At 34.3% G+C, this 25,366-nt stretch overlaps 1 protein-coding gene across 5 annotated transcripts in view; it reads right to left on the reverse strand.

The window, feature by feature from the left end:
- LOC150099504 (long-chain-fatty-acid--CoA ligase 1-like) overlaps positions 1-25,366 on the reverse strand; it is a 360,710-nt gene that overhangs the window by 173,430 nt on the left and 161,914 nt on the right. For all 5 annotated transcript variants that reach the window (XM_090403665.1, XM_090403662.1, XM_090403664.1 and 2 more), the window contains one exon: positions 1,983-2,097. In XM_090403665.1, the coding sequence (XP_090259791.1) occupies positions 1,983-2,097 (115 nt within the window). The remainder of the gene's footprint in view (positions 1-1,982; positions 2,098-25,366) is intronic.

Raw genomic sequence — 25,366 nt, forward strand, 5'->3', positions numbered from 1 at the left:
GAAACCCAAACCACAAGAACCATTGGAAAAAGACAAAACTTCTACACAGATCTTCATATAAATATGAACGTTTATATAAAGAAAGTGCTGAAGCCCTACTCCACAGACCAAATCTAAACCACAATGATGTTCTTGCCATCCTTAAAGTATGGGAGATTGTCATACAAAATTGTGTAAAATAACTAATTAATTTTAATTTAAGTAATTTAGTTCAATTTAATTTAAGTTCAATCCGCAACGCGCCACTGCATGCAATTTGCATTCCTTTGTACATACGCGCTCTTTCTTTTGTCATTCCTAGTATTGCCTTACTGTACTGATGATGTCCTAAGATACCTAGGAAGAAATATTTAGGTAATAAAAATGCCTATTACTGTAGTTCACGTGTGTTAAACTTAGTAGAGAAACATTTCTCACATTTATCTAGAAAACTGGAAGAATTTTAGATGAATGAGTGGGAGTAAACAATCTGAGCTTTCAGTAAGTATGCTAAAAACTTTGGCTATTTGATAAGTATGCAAATTTATGCAGTTGACAATTGGAAAATCAGGATTGTCTTATCAATCATAGGTAAACTATAAAACCTAGGGGTTCTAGAATAAAGGCTTCAGTTTCACTTTACAGGCATCCAGAAATGTTTACTACCCCATTTTCTGGAACAGCATGAGGTGCATTTGCTTTGTGACAATGGAATTGAATTTACAATCTAAATGTTGGTTGAGTTTATTAAATGGTGCAGAGAACATTTAGTCACAGTGAGAACTATATTGAAAAGTTGGTCTACAATTGATGTAATAAAATTCAGGAAATCAGAAATAAGATTTATATTAATAGCTAGTTCACGTTTAGCAGCTTGTAGTTGATTGTGGACAAGTGATAGGCTTGTTGAAATAGATATGAGCACCCAGGTTAAATGTACTTTTCTTCTTATCAACAAATTATCAGCATGGTTTCCATCTTCAAAAGATAAACTGCCACCTAACTCTCCCTGGTATCTACCAAGTTTCTTAGGACTGTCACTGTTCTTATTTTGGACAAACTGGAGGCTCTGTGGAAATGAGACTTACATAAGCAACAGTCTTACATAAGCAACAGTAAATCTGAAAAATCTGGCTTAGCACAGCATGGAATAGACACAGACCACGATATCCTACGGTATGAAACATGTTTACTTCATCAGTGTCAGTATAAATTTGAACGTTTGTTTAAAAGAAAGCGCTGAGGCTTTACTTCACCATCTGAACTTAAATCGGACTGCCTCTTTCTATCTAAAATATGGAGAAGTCTTATTTTAATCACATCAATTTTTTAAGAGCTAATGAATTATCAATATTGCAATGTTTCCTCAGTTATATCATTAGTTGTTTTATGTATAACATCAGCAGCTTTTACTTTTTCAAATCTGTTGTTCACATTCTATTTTGTAACTAACTATTGTTGCTACTGACAATGGTCTATAATATTCTGGCTGAAATACATGGCCTTAAATAGTGTTAGTTATCCTTTGTGGTTTTTTTTTTTTTTTTTTTGTGTTAATTGAAGGAACCTCTCATGGCACAAGTATCTCAAACAACGATACAGACTATAAAAGAACTATGAAACTGATATAGGAGGACATTTTTCAGGATATGACCAGTGGATGAAGAAACAAGGGTCATTCCTAGAAAGCAAGTAAGAAGCTGGTTACATAGGCATGAGGACTAGATTTTTTACTCAGAGTGATGAATGAATGGAATGGGTGGCCAGCTGTAAGTGCTTTGTTAATGAATGAATTCAAAGTTAAACATGGGAGGTAATGTGCAAAGGATGTTTAGTAGGCCTCTTATATGATAACATATATAGTTATCGTATCAAAAAAAAAATTTAATTTAGGAATCATGCCAGAATTGAGGATGACAGCAGATTATGAAATTACCAAAAACTTTGGTATGCATGCATGTACACACAAGAAATTAAGATTTGTAATAAACATTGGCACATACTTGATACTCTAGCTCCTCTCAACATAGCTTCATAAATTGTTTTAGCATCTTCATATAAATAACCAAATAACTTGGCATCTGAACAGGAATGTGAAATCCGTGCATGATCTGATCCCTAAAAATGAAAAACTTGCATTTATATACCTTCATAAATATCAAAATATTTCAGTAATTATGTGAAATACACATACACACAAACAGTATTAGTATTTTAAAATTCTAATATGATAAAAAGTTAACTATCAGTTCAATCATAAATTCTATATTTAACTAATGATTAAATTATTTAAAATTTTCTCCAAATATACAAGTTCTTCCTGTAATAAGTTCTCCAAAGCTACTACTGCTGAACACAATAGGTTTTTTGTTTGTTGTTATTGTCACTAATTTCAACTAGTGTTGAACTACAAGTGAATGCTACATGGTTTTACAACTGTCCAATCACTGAAATTGAACAAAAGTAAATGCTTTACCAGTAATGAAAATAAGTATAGAACATTTGTTTGCAAAACAGGATTTTTTTCATTAATTGTTTATACTACAAAACTATAGTACTTAAAAAGTTATGTACTAATGAAAATGCTTTCCATATTAAAATATGCATTACAGATTATCAATATTTACATTATTCTTTAATGAAAAAAGCGATTAACTGCTGCAAAAACAGTCAGTTACACTGACAGGCTTATTCATCCTCCCTTCCTCTCAAGTACCAATACAAGTTTATGTGAGATTTGGATCTACAGTTTGTGCAGTAAACAAGCAGTGGCTCTTACCAAATGAGCTATTATAAAGAAGTTTATAATTTACTTTAAAAAAAAAAAAAATTCCAAAAATGTTAATGTATTTGAATATGAATCCCACCGACAAAAAGTTCCTAACCTATATATAGTATATTAATATTGTGGATGGGATGAAGGTTAAATAAATTTGGAACCCTGCTCCAGAGATCAAACATACTTTCTGATCCTGTAAATAGCAAATAGTGTTCTCACACACAAGGCAAAGAAAATTACCAAGTGGAACTTGGCCCCAATGAGCCATAAGATGAGATATGTGCACTAATTATATAAATTGGATAACATAAGCATCTTATTAAGTACAATTTCCATGAGGTTAACTGAATACAATACCTTTTTCTTTTTTGCAAGAGTGCTACTTTTTACTTTATAAGCTCTTTTATAGCACAAAACACACAGAAATAGAGTTTTTATATACTTACGATTATTACATTTTCCAGGATATAAGATATGCCAAAACAGACAAATTTAGTAAAAATAAAACACATTTGTATCTCAAATTCAAATACTTAGTATAATTATAAAGTTTCTAATGTCCAAATCAGCTGCAAAATTTTGTCACTACTTCCACACTTTAATAAATTTAGTTTAATCTTTTATCCAAATGTAAGCAAACAAAGTTTGCACCTGAAGTATCTTCAGGACTGAGGCAACTCATAGTAAAGGTGGACCAAGCTCTCATCACTCCTCATCTCAATATCTCCCATAATGCAAAGCACATCTCCTTGCAGACATGTATAAATGCTATGCATTAAGGGAACTACGAATTGCCGCATTCCTGAAGATACTTCAGGTGCAATCTTTGTTTGCTTATACTTGGATAAAGGATTAAACTAAATTTATTATAGTCTAACCAAGTGGAAAATAAACTTCCAACTACTACCACACTTAGTATTTTTGAACTTCATTTAATTTGAAATTCATAACATACAAAATTGATGCTGAAAAACAGTGCAATTAATGATAAGGTGATGAGCAGGATTGATGGTGAACAAGTGTGTGACTGGCAATAAAATAGGTTTTTTTTTTTTTTTTAAATGTGGTTACCACCCATAAAAGGCTACTAAACTTATTCTACATTTGTACCAGGCTAAGGACTTTTTTCTTCATTTTTGTCAATTTTATATATTTTTTTTGCAATTTTTTTTTACATGGTCCAGAAACCCTGCTCTAGAGACCAAACATGGAACTTTTTCAGCCACTTCAGGCCTCCAATAAGTGGTCTCATACCAGGCAATGAAATTCATCTTCCATCTCAAGACAATCACAAACATCCATGCCATGGCATGATTCAAATCTGAAACCTGTTGATTGGAAAGCGAGTATACTAACCATTCGGCCAGCCAGGCCGAGAGTGAATGATATATATATAAAAAAAAAAAATTAAAAAAAAATTGCAAGATTTGAAACCTTGCCTCATCTTCATCTGAGTTGGTGAAGATGAAGTAAGAGATGATGCAGAATAAGATGAAGGGAATTGGAAATACATTATGGAAGAGTGAAAATGATGCAAACAAATGATAACCTATGAAAAAGATAACGAAAGATCTATGAGTGGCATTGCATGGAGATTTGATTATTAGAGGTGCAGTAAACAAGAAGATGCACAAGGTTTGTTTATTGGAAGGTAAAACGTATAGAATGATTGAGGCATTGGACTTACTCATGTCCAATGCCTCAATCATTCTATTCGTTCAATCATTCTAAGCAAAGGAATTGGTAGTAGGGACAAATGACTTGACTGGGTAAGGTTGGATATCAGGAGGTTGTTGAGAAGAATAAAAGATAGTATGATAAGAAAGATAGTTGGTATGTTGCACAGGTATGATAGTGTCGTGACGTTCTATTTTCTTGTTGTGTTCTAATCTGCCATCTTGTTTCAAGTCACTCTTATTAATAAAACAATTAATTGCAAATTGATCACCGATCCAAAAGTAGGGAAATTTATAATTATGCTGCGCCACCCTATTTTTAGATTAGTCTATATAAAACAGTAGGATCAATTCTTAATTAAGTTAGCGGTCTTCTCATTTAGGCCGAATTATTTACTATTCTACTTGGGGCACCCGCAAGATTCGAATTTTTTATGAACGGTGCAATAAAAGGGATTTCAGGCAAACACAATATTTAGATTAACAAAATAAAACATTTAATATATGATATATAACAAATACAAGAATTCTACTTTTAAATGGAACAATACAAATAACTTAATACATCTTGTTAAGTCACTCATTCCAATTCAATGTTCTAAACTTTAACATACAATTCTCAGCTTCAAATTTACAAGCTTTCTTAACTCAAGTTAATAAAACAAAACTCCTCATTTGATCAGTCTGGACATATCTATCAGTTGTACTTGATGTTTAAATTCACAGCAGGCACTAATCAAGGTAGACAATATTCCAAGCAATCTTATTTCGGACCATGAACTTCGAAGATACGTTATAGTTAATGTTAGAATAAACAAACATGTATGACTACTCTTACCAGATACAATCTTCAATACATCAATTTATTGTGAGCACACTAATGAATTAACTTATTTAAGCTAGCGGAACACATTAAATAAAATTCTCCAACGCTTTAACTGAACTACTGTTAATCGCGCTTCACTACTCTAAACAACAGCAATAAGGTACTGATATCTTTCCTTGTTTACTTTTCTCCAACTAGTTAAATTCATTATAATTCTTCTCAGGGCAACATAGAATTAAGATGTAATCCTAGAGTAACTGGAACTAATCAGAATTTCCAGTTCTTTATTTATCCGATTACGACATCAATTTTCCTCTACAACAACAGCTGATTTCACTTGCAGCTGAGTATATGATTCACTACGTTTTTGCTCACTTCTAAATACTCTTCTCATGAATTTCTGCCCTAAGGAATTTATAATTTTCTTTCACTTCTTTGCTTGTATCCTGCCTTCCTTCAGGCTCTGCAAAACTCTCTCCTTTTTCTCTAATTAAAATTCTTATTGCCTCTCTTTCTCCTTTTTGTTCCAAGGTCACGCACTCTTCGACTCGTGCTTGTTTATTTCATGCGTCTCCATGACAATCAATGAACGCAAACATTTCGCTAATGTAATACAACGCTCTACTATTACATAAGTGATTACATAACGTTACATTTTTACAAATAAGAATAACCAGAATATTTGAGCTACTTAATCAGCTTTTTCATTACGTATACAATTATTTATAATAACACATTTCGTTACTTTATATATATATTTTAGTTATCATAAATTTCTACACATTATTATTTAATAAATAAATAGTAGGTTAAGTTTAGAATAAATATTTAAATAGTAATCCTTAATTAAGGAACAATAAATAATTTTTATACAAATCATGATTAATATATAATAAGCAATGTTAAATGTGAATGAAAAAAATAAATTACACAACATAGTTTCATTCACAATTTAACAATAGCGATAAAGCAGAGAGCAAGAATTATGAATTCTATGTTAGCAGAAATGTGTGAAGAGAAAGGAATGCAGTTTGTTAATGTGTGGAATGAGTTTAAAGGAAAAAATTAATTGCATAAAAACAATGGACTGCATTTGAATGGTTTTGGTGCGAGTTGTTTAGAGAGTGCTACTGGTAAGGAGAATAATAAGTGCAGAGACTGAATCTGAGCAAGTAAGAAGCGATGTAAAAGAGAGAAAAGAAGGAGAGATTAAAGTGGTGCTTATGAAAGAAATGGGTAGCATGAGTATAGAAAATGAGAGAAACAATGTGCAAGAAACAAGGAAACAGGGAGACTCATAGTGGATAAGGGAACACTGCACAAGAAAGGTTGATGCTTCAAGAGGATGTAAATACATGTAGACAAAAATGGGAGGGGATGTAGAGAAAACAGTTGGATTTGAAGAAGGTTCTGGGATGAGAAAGTAGAAAATGAAGTGGCTCAGAGAAAGTATGGAGAAGTCACATCTAATAAATGATATCAGTGTAACTTGTTATAGATCAAGGAATGAGCCAAGGGGGAAATGGTGATAGTGGTTTTGAAGCAAAAGGGTGTGAGATAGAGATGAATAGAATGAAATATTTTGTTGGATGTGGCTAGACCTGGTAATGTGGAAGGTAATAACTAGGAAATAAGCAAATGGAAAAAGGGCAATTATGGGTGATTTTAATTATGGCAATATAGACTGGGATGATGAGATAGCAAACTGAAGTAAAGAAAATGGGTTGAGTTTTTGAAGGACAACTACTTCATGCAGTATATAACAGAGGGCACATGAGGATTGAGAATCTTGGATTTGATAGTCTCATAAGACGATGTTATTATATTATAAATGTGCAAAATCTCCCTCCAGTTGGTGAGAGTAACCATGAAGTGATTACTTGGGTGGTTGCCAACCATGTGAGGACTTCCATGAGGAAAGGGTATATGTGGAACTACAAGGTTGGTGAATATGAGAAGCTCAGGAGACAGCTTGCAGCTGTAATATGGAATGAGAAGTTGGGGAGAATCAGGATTCAGAATTGGGTTGACAACAATGGTATTATCTTTGATGGATAGCATGGATCTGCTAAAGGAAGGGCATGTTACCTTAGCATCTTATTACAATGTCACCTTATTACAATAAGGTGACAGCAGCATCAGATATGGGAGATGGATACACAGTAACAGACTTTGCAAAGGCTTTTGATAGATTACCATATGATAAGTTGATAGTGAAACTAGAGCAGATGGAATTGGATATTAGACTAGTGCATTGGATTGGAGATTGGCTGTCTGATAGATGTCACAAGTTGTGTTGAAATCTCATCTCCCATCCTAGAAGAAGAAAGTCACTAGTGGTATGACTCAGGGGGTCTGTTTTAGGGCCAATGCTGTTTAACCTCTAAGATAATGTTATTGAAGAAGATTTGAATGGGGATATAGTTATTTGCAGGTGATGCAAAGTTGAGACAAACTGAGGAGTTGATGTTCTGGCCTTACAACAAGACGTGAACAGACTGAGTGAATGGGCATGGTAGTGGGGATGTAAGTTCAACGTTGTAAAAGGCAAGGTTTTAAAATTTGGAAAACAAAGATGCCGTGTAGAATTTACTCTTGGTGGGGATATATTGTTGGAGGCAGAGGAAGATCTTGGGGGTGATGGCAGGTAAGGATATTAAATTTAGAAGACATATTGCCAAAATCGTGATGACTACACAATGAATTCTGGCAAATGATGCAACTTGTAGAAGTAAAGAGATTCAAGTTCTATTGTATAAAGCTCTGATTAGGCCACATATGGACTACTGTGCACAGATTTGGTCACCTGGTTTTCAAAAGGATGAAGAGATGTTGGACATAATCCAAATGCAGTTGAACAAAATAGTCATATCTGAAATGTTGAATGTGAAGAAAGGTTAAGACGATGCAATTTGAAGAGTCTAGTGAATAGGAGGAAAAGGGATGATATGATAGAGATGTAGAAGTTGGCAAGGGGTGTTATAGGATTAATGTTGAAGAGGTTTTTTCATAAAGTGGTGGGAGATTGGGAGAGAACAAGAAGTCATCTCTAGAAGCTGTATAAACTGGGTGTGAGCACGAGAGGGAAAAGCAGGTTTTTTTCATGGAAAATTGTGAAGGACTGGAATACATTGACAGAGTGTGGTGTCTGCAGAGAATTTGAATGTGTTTAAGGCATGGGAAGATGAACTGCATGTATGACGAAAGAGATCTCCTAGATGAGGTCATGACTCCATGGGATCTTAGAATAATAAAATCTTTTTCTGTTTACCACACGTTACATTAGGAGAACAAGTTTATTTTCAATAATCCAAAAAGAAAATTTTAATAGATTTATTATGCTACTGAATAACTAGTGCAACATTTTATCTTAAAGAGCTGAAGACTTCTTTTAGTATAATTTTGTTTTGCAGCCCATCACATGTATGTATGCAGTTTACTGCATTTAATAAGTAGATTGTAATATCAGTCAAAATATTTTAATGGATCTAACATAGGTTAAGCAAAGGATCTGGACATAGTATTTTCTATTTATAATCATGCTATTAAACTTGAATAAATGAGCATTTTTTTAAATTATCATTTATAGCATATTTTCTTTAGTAACTTAATGACACATTTGAAGTTTTCTATTTACTGATGGCAGGTAATATACTTTTTCCCAAGGACCATTGCAAACTAAAATAAGTAGTAACAGTGAAGCTTTCTCATCCTCAGAGAAAGAACTGAGATAAACATTATTCCATCGGAATATGCACCCAACTTCACTTACTTTGAAGGTCATAGTGATACACCTCTGGATAATAAAACAAATTAATTTTATCGATAGTACTTCCATAAAATGCCCCACTTCTGGGGGGGGGGCATCTTATGGTCCAAAAAATTGTTCTCTCCTTGTACTAATGATCAAAGGAACTTTTAAAGCTGGGGTATGTCCAAGGTTACAGTTTGGACATATCCTGCTTTATTCTGGTTTTGTTTTACATTGCAATGAACATGAAAAAAAGTTTACACACAAAAGTAACTGTCATTTTGGAAATGAGCATTTTAAATAAACCTATAAAAATGACAGAACAGTCAGCATTTGATCACTTAGGAGTAAGGACCAAATTATATGAATAGCATAATTACAATTAAAAGCAAGAAAGTTAACTAAATCTGATATCCTTAAAAAAAAACTGTACAATAGCCATCTTTTTCTAGTTTATTCTATAATCTGCAGTATACTATTATTATTCAGGGATTTCAATGGAGTGTGGAGTCATAAGGCTCACTTCAAAGGCCCATCTTGAAGTATCAAACCACTCAAACTCATTCACTGCATGCACATTCATCAACCTAACAAAGCAATGCATTCCATGGTCAAATCACACACAAAACTGTTTTACTTCTTTTCATGCAACTTCTGGGAATGGCTCTTCCTCCACTATATGAAAAATGCCTCCAGTGCCAATGCTGTAAATACCTCTCAACAATTTAAATATCAAAACTTTGTAATGTTGTCTCCAGTGCTAGCCAACGTTTTTCTGGAAGATTTTGAGGAAAAGGCCATTTCCTCAGCGACACTGAAACCCAAAATCTGGCTACATTACATGGACGACATTTTCCTAATTTGGGAGCACAGCCCAGAAAACTTACAAATCTTTCTGGATCATTTAAACAATTTTCATCAAAATATAAACTTCGCATCTGAACCAGAAGTTAATGGTGTTTTAGCTTTCCTAGATATAAAACCTACTTGAACAACCTACTTTATAAAGATAGAAATCTTGATGGTCTCAAGATTTCTATCTTTATAAAGTCAACACACACACACCAATAGATACCTACATGCTTCATCTCACCACTATCCCCCCCCCCCTCAGAAATTAGGAATTATTTCCACACTAGCTCATCGGGCGAGATCCTTGTTGTCAGAAGAAGAGGAACTTCAACAAGAAATTGGTTTAAATAATGGTTACTCTCCTAAAAGTATCTATAATCATCTTAGTGTACGTAATCAACGTAGTAATGAAGATAACTCAAACCCAACAGCCTACATCTTCTTACCATATATAAGTTCTCTTTCTCCTAAACTAGCAAAAATCCTGCAGAATTTAATGTCAAAACATATTTCTCCGCCTTTCCAAAATTCTGATCTTGCCTCAGTCAACCTAAAGTAAAACGCAACCTTCTTCAGTTCCCAGGAGTATACAAAATCATTTGCAGCTGAGGCAAACCATATTATGGCCAGACAGAAAAGTTCATCTCTCTCTCTCTCTCTCTCTCTCTGCCTAGAAGAACATCAGCGTGACTTTTCTTATAACAGAGTCTGTGCTAGTGCCCTATCCAGCCATGTTTTATTCTCGGCCAATACCAATGTTAAAGGACAACAACATCAAATAGACTGGAACTCAACTTCAAACATCCATAAATGCTACGATGAATTAGAAAGCCGTATCTTGAAATCCAAAGAAATTGCTCTAGAAATAGCTCTCGACTCTGCCCATCTAAACAGCAATCTCAGTTACAGCCTGCCCGATTCACGTAGCGCTATAATCCAGTTTTGGTGCACTCGTGATATCATTCACATGCACAGTGCTTCATGCTAAAACTAATGCTTGGACTCAATTTCAAACACAACTATTACTTGTTATAAACTCTGTTTTGTCTAAAGTACAATATATTTTTAAGATGTTTTCTCCATGGTACTGTATTCACCTGATAAAGTCTGCATTTTCGATGCAACTAGTAGCGAAACCTTATTCAATCGTGTATTTTTTCTCGGTGTTTAAGTCAGTTAATAAATTTTAAACATCATATATTTATATATGATGTTTAATATATATATATTATTCAGGCCTCCATGGAGTCAAAAGACTCATTGCAAGCTTTTGTCCTTCCTAGGAAACACAAAGTCTATCAAGACTCATCGCAGGAGGAGTAAAAATCAGGAGTAGATGGAGTAAAAACCAGGCAGTTGCAAAACTGCCTGCTTTTTACTCCATCTAACTAGAGTACTTCTAGATATTTTTTCAGTGTTTAGGTGATGGCACCTGAAGTACCTACTATTATGGGAACAACTTTCTTTTTCTTTTGTCAAATTCTTTCAACTTCAATTTGCAACTCCCGATGTTCTGTAATTTTTTCAGTTTCTTTTTTGGCAATTCAGCTATCTCCTGGTACTGATATTTTGATAAAATGAACTCTTTGTTTTCACCTTTTCCAAATCACTGTTATATCGGGTGTATTACATTCCAAGCTTTTGTCAGTCTGGATTTTGAAATCCCAGAAAATTTTAGCTTTTTCATTCTAAATCACACCTTTTGGTCAACTTTATGCTTCCAATAGTCTTTATACTTTAAACCCATACTTTTTACATAAATGCCAGTGGATTATCATAGCCACATTATCGTGTCTTTTATGGTACTCAGTTTGTGCGATTTTGCTGCACCTACTTCTGTGGTCTGCATTTCTTCCTTCTCTTTGCACAATCTGAATTTGCCGTCTTCTTGAATTTTTTTGTATTTTTGCTTTCATAACATTGGTTTTAATGGCCTGTTCTTGTGCTGCAAAAATTACCAACTGTTTCTTTCTTTAGTGCTCCATTTCTCAACCATGGTACATGCTGGGTCGATCAGGGGTACATAAAAAATAATCAGTAATGGTGGAAAGACAAGTAAAGTAAACAAAATGCAAAACATTAATTATGAAACAATAAATGTTAAGTTTGAATCACCGCTAATGGAGACACTTCAAAACTAGTCATGTTGGCGAATGATGATTGGTGAGGGCGTGGCTATGAACCCCTCCCCCAAAACACTCTTCTACCAATCATTATGCACAGTTTATGCATCACTTTTGTCACCCATCCTCCTTTCCAGAACAATCGTGCGTTACTAAGAAATGACCTTTGCAATAACGAACATTCCACTGACTTTATTTTGCGACATTTCGAGAACTTCTCCAAAAATATAAATACATCCATAGCCTGACTGTTTGATCAGTTCAGTTATTGACCTTTGAAAGTTTATTTTTCACTTGGTTAGACTATAATAAATTTAGTTTAATCCTTTATCTAAGTGTGAGCAAACAAAGTTTGCGCCTGAAAATATCTTCAGAACTGAGGTAAGGTAGTACAACACCGGGCTTGGTATCTCCATTTCTGGGCCTGGCTCCCACTGACGAGAACTCGATAAAGGTCGAAACCGGTCTGGGTAATGGCCCTTCCCTTAATGCATAACATTATACATATCCGCATGGAGATATTCACAAGGAGATGTGTTTTGCATTATGGGAGATACTGAGATAGGAGTGATAGTATCTTAGTCCACCTTTGCTACAAGTTGCCCGGTGTTATACTACCTTACATCAGTCCTGAAGATATTTTCAGGTGCAAACTTTGTTTGCTCACACTTGGATAAAGGATTAAACTAAATTTATTATCACTTATTGACCGAACATAAGTGCATTATCTTTAATTGCGATTCTTTTCAAGTAGTTTTTTTTATTTAATGTTTAACGTAGCTTCAGTTATTATTGTCAGTGATTTTTAAGCATCTCAATTATGGCTCAGTGGTTGAAAACAGGAACGGTTAAAAAAACCAACACTTGGTGTGGATTATAACCAGTTGCCAAGTGCTTCTCAACACGTATCTGCAGCTACGAGTACACCCACACCGGGAAATAATAAAAAGGCATGTGCCTCAGGTACTACACAGAAGAAAAGGAAACACTGTGAAGAGTATATTAAATATGGGTTTTCATTTGAAGGGGGATGATGATGACTGTCCTAACCCTTTGTGTGTTGTGTGTGGAGAAGTATTATTCAACGGTTGCATGAAATCTTCTCTACTCATGCAACATTTAGAAACTAAACATCTTATGTATAAAAACAAAGAAATACATTATTTTCAGCATTTAGAAAAGCGTCCAAATGTAATTTCATACATGACATAATAATAAAGAAAATAAAGACAATGAGAATGCAGTTGAAGTTTCCTACTGTATTGCGTATCGCATAGCTAAATGTGGTAAAAACCACACCATAGCTGAAGATTTAATTTCTCCTTGTATTAAGGATATCGTTTTTTGTATGTTTGGGGAAGAACATGTCCGCAAAATCGATACAGTCTCTTTCAAACAATACATCTCTAAGAATTCAGGATATGTATGATGATGATGTTGAAGCTGCAGTAGTAGATAGAATTAAAAAAAGTAAATTCTTTTCCATCGAGGTTGATGAAAGTGTAGATGTTGCCGATTTATCTATTTTGCTCATCATCACGAGGTACTTGACAGAAAATGAAACTGAGGAAAACCTGTTGCTTTGTTACCCATTGACAGAATGTACCACAGGCGAAAATATTTTTAATGTGATCGATGGTTATTATTTCATTGAAAAGGACATTAGTTGGTTGAATTGTTGTGGTGCATGCACTGAGACAGACTTGACAGAGCCAAATCTATGTCAGGTTGTTTTATCGGCCAACGTGGCCGAGTTAAAGAAGTAGCTCCCCATGTACAATTGAGTCACAGCCACATTTATAGACAAACTCTTGCATCCAAGTCTCTTCCTAATGAACTGAAAGACACTCTGGATGAGGCTGTAAAAGTTGCAAATTTTATTAAGTCACAACCACAAAACTCCAGATTGTTTAAAGCGCTGTGTGAAGAAATGAACAGCCTTCACAGCATATTACTTTTGCATATAAAGGCAAGATGGCCATCTCGTGGTAAAGTACTTACATGGCTGTTTGAACTTAGACATGAAGTCCAGGTTTTTTTTGAAGATCATCATTTCTGTCTTGCTCCAAAGTTTCATGACAGTGACTGGCTTCAAAGTCTTGTATATTTATCAGATATTTTTCTAGAAATAAACAAACTCAACTTGGGACATCAAAACAGCTCAATCACTATATTCAAAGTAACCAACAAAATTGAGTCAATACTTTAAAAAAATGGACTTTTGTAAAGCGTGTATTGAAAGAGTTCAGCCTAAGATTTTTGAAACTCTGCACAACTTATCTGAGAATGACTTTCACCTATCCCAAGACGTGAAAGAGAATATTTTAAGTCACTTGAAAGGTCTCACAAAGTGTCATTTTATAAGTACTTCCCTCAACGTGGGAAAAGAAAACAATTGGATTGCAGATCCCTTCAATGAAGAATTCTTCAAAGAAGCTAAACTATCAATCAATGAAAAAGAGCAGTTAATCGAACTTTCAACCGATTCTTCTTAAAATTCCGATTTTAAAAGAAAGCATATTACCTTCTGGGTAGATGTCAGTGAGGAATACGAACAGATCAGTGAGAAGGCAGTCAAATACCTCTTGCCATTTACTAATACTGAACTAGTGGAGAGAGCTTTTTCTTCTTACACCTTCATAAAAAAAATAAATACCGCAACAAGCTTAATGCAAGTCCTGATTTCAAGAAATCAGGACTTGCATTAAGTGGATCAAAGCAATCTCACCAACGTTTCAATCGGCTAATGATCTCTATACCAATTATTACAGACTTTTCAGATAACACAAAGAAATATTAATAATAATAAATCAAAAGTTTGTTAAATACTTGATCATTATCAATATTTCCATGTTACGAATATTGTAAAATTAAATCTGTAGTTTATACTTTTAGTCTAGTAATTTTTCCTTTCCCAAGTCTGCTCATTCCCACTATTTTATATTAAAATAGGCACTGAACAAAAGTGTCAGTATTTAAAAACATCTATTTTAAAAACAAGGGGTACAATTTATAGAAATGGGTTTAAAAAGGGGTACACAAGTGGGAAAAGGTTGGGAACCACTGTGCTAGAGGGTAAAGAGCTAGGTATTTTTGCATTACAAGGTAGGAAGGGAAAAAAAAATGTAATATCAAAACTTATAAGTTTAAAGTAAATTTAACTTCAGTTAATGGCCATTTGGTTAATTAGTATGTTCAGTCAAAGGAAATGCATCTATGTACATTAAAACTAGTACACCATGAAGAGAGTGAATTCAGAAAAATGGATCCGGCATAGTATGTGGAGGATTTGTACAAGAAAGACAATATTGAAAGAGACTTGAAAGGAGAGAATTTGTTGAGGAACCCATGATAATGAAAAGTGAAGTGAAGTGATATCAGCAATGGAACAGCTGCCAAAAAGAAAAGCTCCTGGAGCTGATGGTATGTCAGTGGAATTACTGAGAGCAGCTGAGGATGAAGTAGTGCATATATTGACTGAAATTTGTCAACAGGTTTGGAGGAAAATATACTGGCCTAGAGATCAGAAAATATCAGTATTCATCCCAATTCAAAAAAAAAATCAGATGCCAGAGATTATGAGAATTATAGAACCTTTGCTTTAATTTCACATGCAAGTTAAGTTATGCTGAAAGTGATCCAACAAAGGTTGGAGCCATATGTAAATAAAGAAAGGCTTTAGGAGAGATAGAGGAACTAGAGACCAAATAGCAAACATGAGATGGATTATGAAAAGAACAAGAGAATTTCAGAAGTATTCATTTTATTGATTATAAGAATGCTTTGACTGTGTGGATCACAACAGATTGGACTGTAATGAGATCAGTGGGAAGACTTGAACATTCTAATTCTCTTACTAAGAGCTGGATGACAACCAAGAAACTTCAGTAAAAACAGTCTTTGGAGAAACTGTTTTTCGAATGGAAAAAAAGGGGTGCAGCAGGGTTGTATACTATCACCCTGCCTTTTTAATATTTATAGCGAATATATTATGAGAATGGCTGATTTAGACAAAGATTCAGCCGGAATTAAGATTGGTGGCAGAAAAATAAATAATTTAAGAGATGCAGATGATACAACCCTCATAGCAGAAAGTGGTTAAGATTGAAAGTAAAGCCACGCTTAATTTAAACACCAGCAAAACAAAAGTGATGGCTTCTTTCAATTTAAATGAATTTATAATAGAGGGAGATAAAACGGAAATTGTTGAAAGTCATGATTTACTGTGGTCCAGAATCAGAAATGATGGTAAATGTGAAGATGAAATAAGAAGAATAGTCATGGGGAAAAAAGCGATGTTAAACCTGAGAAAAATTATGAAAGATAGGTGTAAGTAAGACCACTTTTGTGGTCTTACTTACATCCATACATCACTACTGGATATTTCCAGTAGTGATGTATGGATGTGAAAGCTGGATTATTAAGAAGAAAGATAGAAAATGAATTTATTCATTTGAATTATGGGTGTGAAGGAGACTATTAAAAATCTCATGGACTGCAAGAATGACCAATAAGAAGGTTTTAGAGAATAAAGACAGAATGCTCCTTGGAGGTGATAATCGCTAAACAGAAGTGATGTACTTTGGAGATATTATGCGAGCTGATGAATCATTGAAAAAAGGCAGTTATGTTTTGGAAGATTGAGAGAATGAGAAGAATAGGAAGACCACAAAAGAGTTGGATGGACAACATAAAAGAACTTGCCAACTTGAACCTACAATTACTGAAAGAAAGGACAAAAGGCCAAGTGGGATGGAGAGCCTTTGTTCACAGGATCACCAAGAGTTAAACTTTAATAAAGGGACAGTAAAGGTTTTGCTGGTATGTTCCTTTACTTTATAAAAAGGTGAAGTATTGTACATAATATTGTTTTTCAGGGTTGGATGCTTGCAGCAACAGATCTATAGAAAATAGCAAGGAGATCTCAGAGAATGAAAAAGCTTTAAGAGACTTAATTTTCAAATAAAATAATTTCCAAATAAAAATAACTGCAGAACAGAGAAGCACCTGCTTTTCAATTTTCCTGTATTTTATAAACACTTTTGATTAACATAGTTGCATATGTGTGTGGGTTGCACTGAATGGCTAGATAATTAGCCGACAGTTTGGACTGACAATAACAAATTTGTTTATTGAGAAGAATTAGTATTAAGGAAGGAGACACTTCCACAGAATTTATTGAGGTCACTGCTGGTCAATCTTCATGCTAAAGTTGTGATAGTCAGTTGTGTTTACATATTGTGCCAGGTGGGAAAAAGTTATTAGGAATGAATTCAGGATTCTAGCAGATCAGGAAGGCTGGCAAATGAGTGGGGTGTCAGTTTCATGTAACCCAGTTTTAAGCTGTAGTATTCATTGATTGAATGTCTCATCAGCAGAGTATACAATCTATGGAAAGAACTATGTTATTCTATTTGTTGGCATTATACTGGAAACAGCAGCCAGAAATCTTTGGATAATTGCAAATAGAGAGTTAAAGTTAAGGGAACACATTACAAAAGGTGGTACAGACAGCCCAGCAAGCTACTCAATTTTTAAGGACAATGACCAGCAGATATAAGGATATGATTCTAATGTGAAAGGCTTTAGATTATATTTGGCTCACAAGAGAGACCTGATCATGAAGATAAAAGGAATAAGGGAGACTAAAAGGGTACAAAAAAGTAAAGAGAAGGATTATACACATCACTGATAGGAAAAATTGCAAAAACGTAATATGCAGAGTTTGGTGAGTAGAATAAAGCAAGCAATATGACAGACATGAAAGTTGTTGAGAAATGATTACCAGATGGACACCGAAATAATTTTTAGAAGAAACAAGGAGATAAGGAACTCCTTCCTGAAAAGTGGAGCAAGTAGGTTTTTTGCGTGTAGGATATGCAAAGGATAATTACCTGAAAGCTGGGGGTGCAGATAAAAAATTACTACCAACAGCATAGTAGAATCTATGACACAAAGTGATCTTCCACCATATATTTTTACCTCATGAAAGACTATTAAGAGAGGATAATCCCAGTAGTCACTATAACTGTCATTCTATCTTCTAAATATGTTTACAAAGATACATCTCATCGTAAGGAAGATGCATTTGTTCTTTATAATCAAAAAGTCTTGATTTTGAGAACTAAATCTAGTTTTTTTGCAAATGATAATGGAAATTACTGAGTATGATAGAACTTTAAAACTTTTTTTTTTTTAAAAAAAAAAACCAAATAATGCTGCCATTGAACTTTCTTATAACTATAATCTTAAACTAATGTAAACTGAAAAACATTTGTTCGAAAGATTCAACTCAGCTGGTTTTAAATATAATAATGAATTTCTTAGAAAAATCTAGTATTTTTTATTTTTTTGTTTGTTTGCTTGCTTGTTTCTGTAAACTAAAATCATAAATGGTTTAAAGCCACTAAATGTTGGAGCTTGAAATCATCAAATGATCTATCAATAGGATAGTACTATATCATTAAGTTTACATGATTATTATCCACTTAGCTTAATTTGGGGGGGGGGATTCTTGTTATCATTTATCAGGTATCCAATAATGTCCATTCTTGTTTAGATTATATTTGGTCATTCAAACATAATTAAAATGAAATATATATTAATCTTTAATTGACCATTATTTATAAACATGTAAAACTTGTTGGTATTAGATATTTATAAATCATAGTCAATTAAAGATCAATATATATTTCATTTTAATTAAATGTCCAATCTTACATTTCATTCTTCTAATGCACCACTAACTGCATCAATCCACCTAGATCTTAGTCTAAGTTTTTTCCTGGTATCACATCTATTTTGCTAATCTTTCCTCAGATCTGATCAAATGATCTTGTCTTTGGTCAGGTATTTCTAATCCAATTCTCAGAACCATAAGTTAGAACTAGTTTGAAGACTTGTATACTGCTAGTTTAGTATTTTAGCTTACTTCTCTTATTCCATAAAAATTCACTTAATTGGCAGCCCACCACCACCATCAGCTTTGCTTATTCTATTATTAATCACAAATTTAATTTGCCATCTTTGTCAAAAAATCTTTTGCACAAATAACTGAAATTTTACTTCTACAATAAAACATTTTCTATAGGAAATTAGCTTTCTCCCATTCACCCCTTTTTCAGTGTTTTCATCTTTTTACTGGACAAAGTAAATGGATACACAGCAGTATACTTAGATTTTGTAAAGTCTTTTGATAGATTACCACATAAGTTAATAGTAAAACTACAGCAGATGGGGTTAGATATATTCTAGTGCATTGGATTGGCTATCTGATAGATATCAGCAAGTTGTGTATGGGAGAGCAATATCAAGGAAGAGGCCTTAGGGGTCTGTTTTAGTGCCATTGCTATGTAACCCATATGTTAATGATATTGGGGAAGATTTGGATGGAGATATTCAGTTGTTTGCAGATGATGCAAAGTTGGGATGAACTATGAAGAGTAGAGCAGATATTTTGGCCTTACAAGAAGACTTGAATAGATTGAGCAAATGGGCACATCAGTAGGAGATGCCAGTTCAATGTTGCAAATTGTATCATCAAATTCCTGACATGTACCCTCAAGGGGTGTACAGAATATTATGATAGTATCACATGAAGAACTTACATCATTATTAACTTCCTATCAACACTTTTCCTCCAAATCAATTTGTTATCTGTCAAGACTCCAACATTATCAGATCTTATATTTCTGTCTGCTAAGGCATTTTTTACTGTATCAATCCACTTGCAATTGCAAAATGTCAGGTTTTAAAATTAGGGAAACAAAGAGGGAGATGTAGAATTTATGCTTCCATTTTAAATGGAAGAATATCTTGTTAATTAAATCAAATATGAAAAATATTTATGCACATAAACAAACAAGTATGCTCTTTAGCATCAATTTAAGTAAAAGGAAAAAATTAGTTAAGGTAAATTAGTTCCGCTTAATATATCTTAACCCTAGCTGTGGGCTTTAACTTTAAATAGTCGAAAGAATGAAGCACTAAAGTGTTCCCCCCTTGAATTGATAACTGCCTTGTGATTCAATTAAGTGTTTATAGACTACAAGTGATTAGAGAACCACAACTATAAAAATATTTATTGGAATTCTGGAACTTTGAATTGTGAACAATTTTCTATTAATTGACAGAATATAGAGAACTGAGAGTTGAAAGTTTGATACCTAATGCATTGCATCTATTCTGAGCACTGGAACTAAATCTATGTGTAGATGTTATGATTTGTCTCATAGAATAGAGACTAGTTGTGATAGAAGTACTTGTGTCTTGAATAATAAGATCTAAGATTTGTAGCCTTAATCTTAAGACCTAACTGAATAGCTACCTGTATCTCAGAGATATTTTAGATTTGTTCAATTGCATTATCTTGTTTAGAAAGTCATACTTAGATGTACATGTTACCTTGCATTAAATGTTTTGTTTTATTGAATTCAATTTGATGTATGCCTGATTTTCTTTCATCTGCACTGCTCATAAAAATTTATCGGACCTTGCGCAAGCCTTAAAAGATATTAACCTCGGCCTGTAGAAAAGTGAGATTGCAAACGTTAGTTGATAATTGATTCCTCTATATTATATAGACTAATCTGAATATAAGGTGGCGCAGGATAACATAAATTTCTTTATATTGGGATCAGTATCAATCAACATCTGACAAATAAAAAACGGAATTTGAAGAAGCAAGGATAAGTTCAACTAACCATCATAATTGGGTCAGTAAGCAAGATAGGACGACACAACAGTATGCTAGATACTAAGTGGACTGAATATATGAAATCCAAATTCTTGGAATTTTTATGCCTCTATTATTGTTGAGATTAAGGTGGTTAATCAGAATTTCACATGCTTTTTTAAATTTTCTTTCATACCAGGTACTTTTCTAATCAATTTGGTGTAGGGTGTTGAAAGCATGATCTGAGAAGGCCTGCTTCACCAAAATTGTTATATTTAATGTGTCTTTTTTTTCGTATAGGGATTGTACGTCCAGTTTCACCAATATAAGTTAAGTTACATGCACCGGTAACTTAACTAAAAGAAAATGGTATCTAGTCCTCACTCCTATTTGGCCATCAACTCCATCTTGTTTTTCCACAAATTTTTCTTAGCATCTTCTCAACATGTTTATGTAAATTAACCTAGAACACTCAGCAATAGAGAATTTCCTCTGAAATTCACATTGTTTTGTTTCTTTTATAGATGAATACTATGAGAGTTATTCCAATTATCAAGGATTCAGATTTCTGACCAGATGTTCTGGATTATGTGATGCAGCCTTTGTAAAACTTTATATCTCTCTACCTGGGCATTTTTTGGTATATCTACTCAAGTTGCCTATCTTATTCTTGACAGATTCCCCCCCCCCCCCAGTACTTATAACTGCATTCTTAGATATTTTCTAGCACTGTCACTGCTTATTTCAAACAAAACTTCAAAGTAATTACTTCGGTCATACAGAACACATCTTTATCCTCAGTTTTTATATCACCAATTCCTTTTATAGTACTCTTTTCTGCATTTCTTACCTTTAGGAATAGTCTTCAGAGCATTATGCCACTTCATGATATTTGGGTATTCTCTCAGATGCTTACCCTATAACTTATTTGACTGATTTCACACATATGCATTATTCTCAGGGTTACTTAAGAGTCAAAACTAGATAAAAGGGAGGAAACCTATGTGGCCTTTTAAAGAATGTAGAGAACTTACCAGGGCTTCTGAATTAATGTCCTTACCTCAGTTCCCAATCCTTGGGGTGCACTCCATTAATAGTTATATACCTAGATACTGAATGAATGAAGATGAGCTGGAAATCTGGGGTTTAACCAACTAAACTGCATTTGATATTAGCTTAACAAGATGAAAGTTACGACAGCTAGAGCATTGCATGGTTACCTGCACTTTTTTTTTTTTTTTTTTAAATCAGGGAACCAAGTTAAGCAAAGAAAAGTCAGCTAATGGATTCAATATCAGGAGAATTCTAGATAACCACCATAAACATAAGTGTCAATAAAAAAGTGGATCCAGCAGGAGAAAGAGGTTATCACATAGACATAATTGGTCTTACTGAAACGAAGACAAAAAATGGGTAATATTCTCCTAAAATAACTAAGATGTTTTATTCACACAATAATGATCAGAGAAAGGAAGGAGTAGCTGTCTTCAACAACACAAAAGATAATCAGGAATGACAGGAAGTATCAATTTGTGATGCAAGCAGACATGAAAATGGCAAATTGGACAATTACATATTTATACTTATAATCCAACAGAAGGTTCTATTAAGGAAGATCTGGCATTGGCAACTCAGACTAAACACCCGAAAGAGGTAGAGACTATGCTCAGTTCTGACCTTGAAGTTCTGTACAACTATTACACCAAATGCCATCTTTGCCCAAATTCCTCTAAAACTGAAGTCTGCACATTCCACTCGAACAATCATCAAGCTGATAAACAGCTGAAGGTCTCATTCAAAGGAGAATCTTTGAAGCACAACCCCAACCCAAAATATCTCTGAGTCACCTTAGATTGCTCTTTAACCTTCAGAAAACACTTGGAAAATGTCTGCCAAAAGCTAAAAACTAGGAATAATATCATCAGGAAGCTTGTGTGTTTGGGTTGGGGGTAGGAGCCAACACTTCAAAATCTGCTGCCCATGCCCTAGTGTACTCTTGTGCAGAATACTGTGCTCCAGTGTGGTATTCGAATCACCATATGTCAGCAAGGTCGATGTGCAACTTAACAATACCATGAGAATTATCACGGGTTGCATAAAGTCTACACCTGTTGAATGGCTACCAACACTCTCTAACATCATACCACCAGACATAAGGAAGAAAGCTGCCACTAACAGAGAGTGGATAAAGTGTATGGGAAATAGCACCTTACCCATCGATGAGGACCTCCAAAATCTACCACCTATTCGCTTAAAGTCCCACAACCCGATCTGGAAAACTCAGCAACCCGAAACATACTTCTGAAACTGAATCTCTGTCTTACTTCAACAATAAAAAATGGACACTTCATTACAGATCCCACAACAGAGGCCCCTGGCTTTGATCTGCCTAGACGACAATGGAGCACACTCAACCACCTGAGGAGAGGCCATGCCAGATGTGCTACCATAATGTACAAGTTAGGCTTGTGTCAATCACTGACATGCAACTGTGGTGCCGATCAGACTAATCATATTATCCAGGAGTGTCCACTGTGGAGTTTTTTTGAAGGGCACATTGATGGACCTGTTCCAGGCTACCTTGGATGCAGTCCAATGGATTAGAGACAATCTGAACTTAAATTTACTTAAATTTGTGATTTTTAGTATCTAGTTTTAGTATATATATTCATTTTTTTCTGTTTTTATCTTTCTATTTGCACAAATCCAACCCATACGAAATGTATGTATTAAGAAAGAAATTTTTTTTTGGAGGATTTTTTTTTGACTCATTAGCGAACACAGCTGGTATAAAAGAGGAAAGCTGGCTCATTGGGATCTAAACAGCAAAATAAATTACTACCAATATACAGAAAAAATGTGTAGGGAAAATTTGTAGAAAAAGGACAACTAATAATAATGGCAAATACTTGCTGGATTTCTATTCACATTAACTAGTCATTACTAATACCATGTTCCAACAAATGTGCATAAATTTACATGCATAGAAGATGAGAAATAAGAAGTCTCATTGACTGTTATTGTAGATAGATATCTTCAGACTGGTTCAGGACACAAATATACAGGGAATTTGAAACAGAAAATAATTTAGTTTTCAACAGAATAAAATTGAATATATTGAAAAGAAAAATACGTAAGAAAGTTTTAATAATAAAAGTTGAACTGCTTTCAGAGGCAAACAGTAGAATTAAGTATACAAATATTGATGATTAGTTTTCTTTCATCCATACGGATGGTAAGGGCAGCTATGCTACCATACTAGGGAAGTGACTATGAGCAAGGTGGTTTCCCGCTGCCTTCCTTGTCGTACTATATCCAATGGCTGTATCCTGTGTGTTCATGGGTCCGGTTTGCCTGTTTGTGGGATGAAAAACCCTACTGTCACCGCCCAAGACCGGCTAACTTGGCTATGGCTGAGGAAGATCCTTCAGCTCACTCAAGTCTCCGACGGGATTCGAAACTAGGACACTCCTTCCCCAGGCATATGGTTGCAAAGCGCACAGCCACTAGGCTAACCGATCGAACATACAAATATTTTGCAGAAAAAATTAAGGAGTTTGAAAACAAACTTTGAAGACTCGGTGGCAAACTCTGAAGAAAACTGATTTAGCCAGAGATGTGAAGTTGTCTGCAAGAATAGAAAAATCAGAACTCCAAAATGGACTTAAGAAGTGAAAGAGGCAGTCATGGAAATGAAGAAAATGAATCAAAAGTTCCTAGTAAATAAATCAGAATGTACTGAGAGAATACAGAGGAAAATGCAAGAAAGCAGCATGTAAAAGTAGCTGAGAGTCTTGAGAAGATCGTAGCAAGAATATAAAAAGATAAATATCAGGAAGGCAGCAAAATGTTCTGGAGAATATTGAAAAAGCTTGGAGAAAAGAATAATATAAAAGGAATCAGATAATAAAGGTGACATGAAAACTGAAAATAATTCCAATTTGTCTACCTCAATTCTCGCATCAGTGTTACATTAGCAACTACATATAGGGCTCTGCCTGGATGATGTACCCTTCTAAAGTGATTGCTTGAACAGCACAACTATTTTCTTCTAGTTTTGTCACTTTTCTACCATCAGTACTGATTAGTTAATCCTCCATAATCATTCTTTGTCATACATGCCATATAGTGAAAAACTAGACTAGCTTTCTTAGGAAATTTTTTCATCTGATTTAGCCTTCTATTCCATACTAATCAATCTTCTTGCCTACACTTTTGTATTGCTCATGAACATGCTGATCACTTTTTTATTTTTTATTCCCCTCACAATGTTTTGTTTTCTTGCAGCTCCTACCTTATATTTGTTATTCATTCATTTATTTTTTATTATTATTTGTCACCTCCAGGGAGTCCAAAGACTCATCGAGGGAGGGCATCTACTCTTCAACTCCGCTTCCACCACTCACAATCCACCAATTGACCGTAACTACACCAACGCCATCTACTGCTAACCACCACCACTATTTTTTCCACAGACAATCACAAACGTCCAGGGTGGAATTTGAACCTGCAGCCTCTTGACTGGAGAGTGGATACACTAACCTACTTAGTTATTTAGCACCTATCTACTTGGTTTATCCTCCTGATGCTGAGTATGCAAGTCCGATACTGCCTCTGTATTCACATTGATATTTTTTAAACATGCTGAGCATCTCCTGCTCATTAGCACAATATGTTCCCCCCCCTTAAAATTTGATACTAATACC

The sequence above is a fragment of the Typopeltis vanoorti genome, chromosome 14 (assembly GCF_054136105.1).
Source record: "Typopeltis vanoorti isolate ZY-2024b chromosome 14, IOZ_Tvanoo_1.0, whole genome shotgun sequence".
In the NCBI taxonomy this organism is placed as follows: Eukaryota; Metazoa; Arthropoda; class Arachnida; order Uropygi; family Thelyphonidae; genus Typopeltis; species Typopeltis vanoorti.